Raw genomic sequence first — 3480 nt, 5'->3', positions numbered from 1 at the left:
CAATTATAAAATTATAATGGAAATTGCCAAGTTTAAAGTATTCTTACTTACTTATCTAACATTGTACTGTTATTACTTAACCCCCAGGAAGATTATAAGTAATTGGACAAATTTTATAAAATATAAAAAATATACAAGATTACAAGCAAGTATAATACTTAAGACTTTTTTGTGATGAAGGACCCCGGCTGAATAAATCTTTTAATGAGGAACTTTGACATGGAATGAAGAGGGAGACTTACCATTTCGTTTACGTTTCTTTTCGACGACATGTGCAGCTTGCGCTGTCTGTGTGTTGGAGGACGTCGATCCTGTCGAGGAGGACCGATCCTCTGTAATAATGTTGTCTGAAAGTGTGCCGTCACTGCGTTTGCTGGTGCTGAAGGCATTGGTATAGATGTTGGCGGAGCCTTCAGCCGCATTGTTATGGACGGCGGTGCCCTCTCTGGCCATTGGCTGCGGGCCGCTTCCAGATTGCGCAATATGCGAACGCCTTGAATGCGTTAACGACGTCTCATTACTGACTGCCGTCTCGATGTTTGCAGCCTGAGTGGCTGCTAGTTGCTTCCGCATTGTGCGAGTGAGTACCATTGTGCTCTGCTGTGTAAATGACGCGCTGAGGGGGGGGGGAGTGGTTCCTCGGAACTCTTGTTGTGTGGGGAGTAGGGGAATTGAGCTGAGTTGGTTGACTTTGAGAGCCACGCTCTTTATATGCCTTCACGATATAGGGTCTGAGCGTCATCAAGACACATCAGTACTAGTCTAACCATCTTCGTTAACCATTGTCTTCTCAGTCTAATCATTGCCTATTTTTCAAGGGCGGATATTCCTGAGGCCACGATTGGTGAGTATTGAAGGGAATGCAGTGCAATTTTTTGACATGCATAGTCTGGTTATATTTTTCTTTTCTTCTTCTCTTGGACTGCCTCGTGCTTTACCCTAATCCTGTGGAGAAGAATGGAAAGGAAGGGGGGGTGGGGGGTGTTACAAATTGATGGATTGGATTGTCTTCAGTAGTTGTGTACTTTTTGTATCTAGACCCTGAGTCCCATGACCCAAATTTGGTTAGTCTCAACTGGCCACTCACAGTTCTACTCACATTTCACTAAGTCAAAAAAATGCCCATTCTATAGTATAGATATATGTTCCCCTCCCTAAGCCTAACTCACACCCAACCTAACTATTATGAGATGATTAGTTTATCAACGGACGAACCACGAGACAATGACTTCATAATGTCTCAGTTAGAATACATACAATATAAGGACAAGAGACACTGAGCAGTCAATCGTCACCTCACCCCTTGTCTATGCATGCCCCCCTTAAGTTCTCCCTCTCAACAGGTTATGAGCCTTGAGCTCCCTGCATACACGCATCCACTGTACACTCTAAACTCTTTACTTGCATACATTTGCACACATTTGCATCATGGTTCCCCCATGTACAGATACACACTGTAAACCAGCCAATGTACCTAAATACTTTGGTCAAAACATTACAATGCTTAAGACCAAAGCAAACTACAAGATGTGGCACTACCACATTGTTTCTAGTGTTGCAGCTATGTGCTTCAAACACTTACTAAAGGATGAACTGCAGAACGAAGCTGAGAGGGAGATGGCTAAGGCCATTCATACATGCATAGTCAATAACATCACTAACACAATATTGGCAAACTATATGCACTTTGATACGTCTATCCCTCAGTTAATGAAAGTGCTTGAAGAATGCTTTAACCCCCAGACGGCACGTAAAAAGGCCATCAATGAATCAGCACTGTTTATTTGTAGAGACCATGTAAAACATTTCAGACATACATTAGACAGACTTGAGGAAGCATACACAACTCTGTCTGCTAACAGTGATCCACCACACAACTCTACATACAAAGCAGTGATATTGCTTGCTACTCCTGAGCAATATACACACATAGTAAATACAATAATACAATCTACTGATGCCCAAAACAAAGGCAAACCAGTCAATGAACATAAGAAAGTCAAACTGAAGTAACTAATCCTTACATTGCAGAATGCCTACAACAATTACTGTGCTAAACGAGCACAAGATTCTAATGATCAGACAAAGAATAATGCATGCATTAATACAATGTATAAAGCCAATAAGTAGAGGAAATTCAATCTGCCAAATCTGTTCAATCTGACAAAAGCAAAATGTTTCAATTACAGAAAAACAGGACATTTCTCTAAGGAATGCTGCAAACCTCCTACTGAAGCTACAAAGCTTGTACACACTAAACATTAGGCTAACATTGTGTATAAAACAAATCAAACTGTAGAAAACACAATGAACACATTTATTATTGAAAACCCAAACGAAAACAATGTTGAATTAAAAGAAGGCAACATTGAAATGAACAATAATGCCTATGCTCTTATTCTGAGCAACCAGGACAAACAATTCGAACAATACGTTTCCTGGGTATGTACCAATGTATTTACAAATACAATCATAGCTAACAAGAAATCCTATACACAAACAATGGATTTACTCGATTCTAGTACATCAATACATGCTACTCCTTATCTATTTCAATTAACAGATGTACACAACATAACTCCTACAATTGTAACTATTGCAAATAGGTCAACAATGACTCTTAATCAAGCTGGATCTATGTGTATTGAAATCCCGAAGAATATACAAGAAAAAAGTGTCATAACATTACAAAACGTCTATTACTATCCACAAATGACCTTTTCCCTCATAAGTCAAGTGCTACTATGTAGGGAAGGTTATTCTTTTATGTTTACAAACAATAATTGTACTATAACATCACCATGTAACAAATACATCAGACATATACAATTGAGAAATAACTTGTATATTTTGTACAATAATCATTTATTAAAAACAATGAACAAACTATCTATTTATGATATACATAAACGCCTCAGACACATAAGTTACAATTATATTAAACAATTATTAAAGACACAACCAAGTGTACTATCAACTAAAATAACAAACTACAAAGAAAAAGAATGTATTGAATGTATAAAAGCAAATATTGAACGTACACCAATACCAAAACTATGTCAATCTCCTCTTGCAAATCAATTTGGAGATCTTATTCATATTGATATCATTGGTCCTATTGAACTGTACACATATAAGAACATACACTACTTATTAACAATTGTAGACGATTCTACTTGTTAGTGCATAATACTCAAATTACAAACAAAATCTAATGCATATACACAATATGTACAATGGACAACTAAAATATTTACACAGTACAGAGTTAAAATAAAACTTTTACAAAGTGATAATAATACTGTATTCCTTAGTAAAGATTTCCAACAATATTTAGATTCACAAGGAACAAAACAAAGATTAACAGTACATCATACTCTACAACAGAACAGAATAGTGGAACAAACACATAAAACTATATTTAGAGGTGTAAGAGCATATCTAACATCTACTGAATTACCATTTACATTATGGGCTGAA

The 3480-nt window shown here is 37.0% G+C and overlaps 1 protein-coding gene across 1 annotated transcript; it reads right to left on the bottom strand.

Moving 5' to 3' along the window:
- Nucleotides 1-201: 201 nt before the first annotated feature.
- FOMMEDRAFT_163206 (uncharacterized protein) lies at nt 202-591 on the bottom strand (the record flags this gene model as incomplete). Its single annotated transcript, XM_007272207.1, has 1 exon — nt 202-591. The coding sequence occupies one exon, from the start codon at nt 589-591 to the stop codon at nt 202-204; it is 390 nt and encodes a 129-aa protein (XP_007272269.1).
- Nucleotides 592-3480: the final 2889 nt, after the last annotated feature.

The sequence above is a fragment of the Fomitiporia mediterranea genome (genome assembly GCF_000271605.1).
Source record: "Fomitiporia mediterranea MF3/22 unplaced genomic scaffold FOMMEscaffold_408, whole genome shotgun sequence".
Taxonomy (NCBI): Eukaryota; Fungi; Basidiomycota; class Agaricomycetes; order Hymenochaetales; family Hymenochaetaceae; genus Fomitiporia; species Fomitiporia mediterranea.
This window is presented reverse-complemented; position numbering and strand designations above follow the sequence as displayed.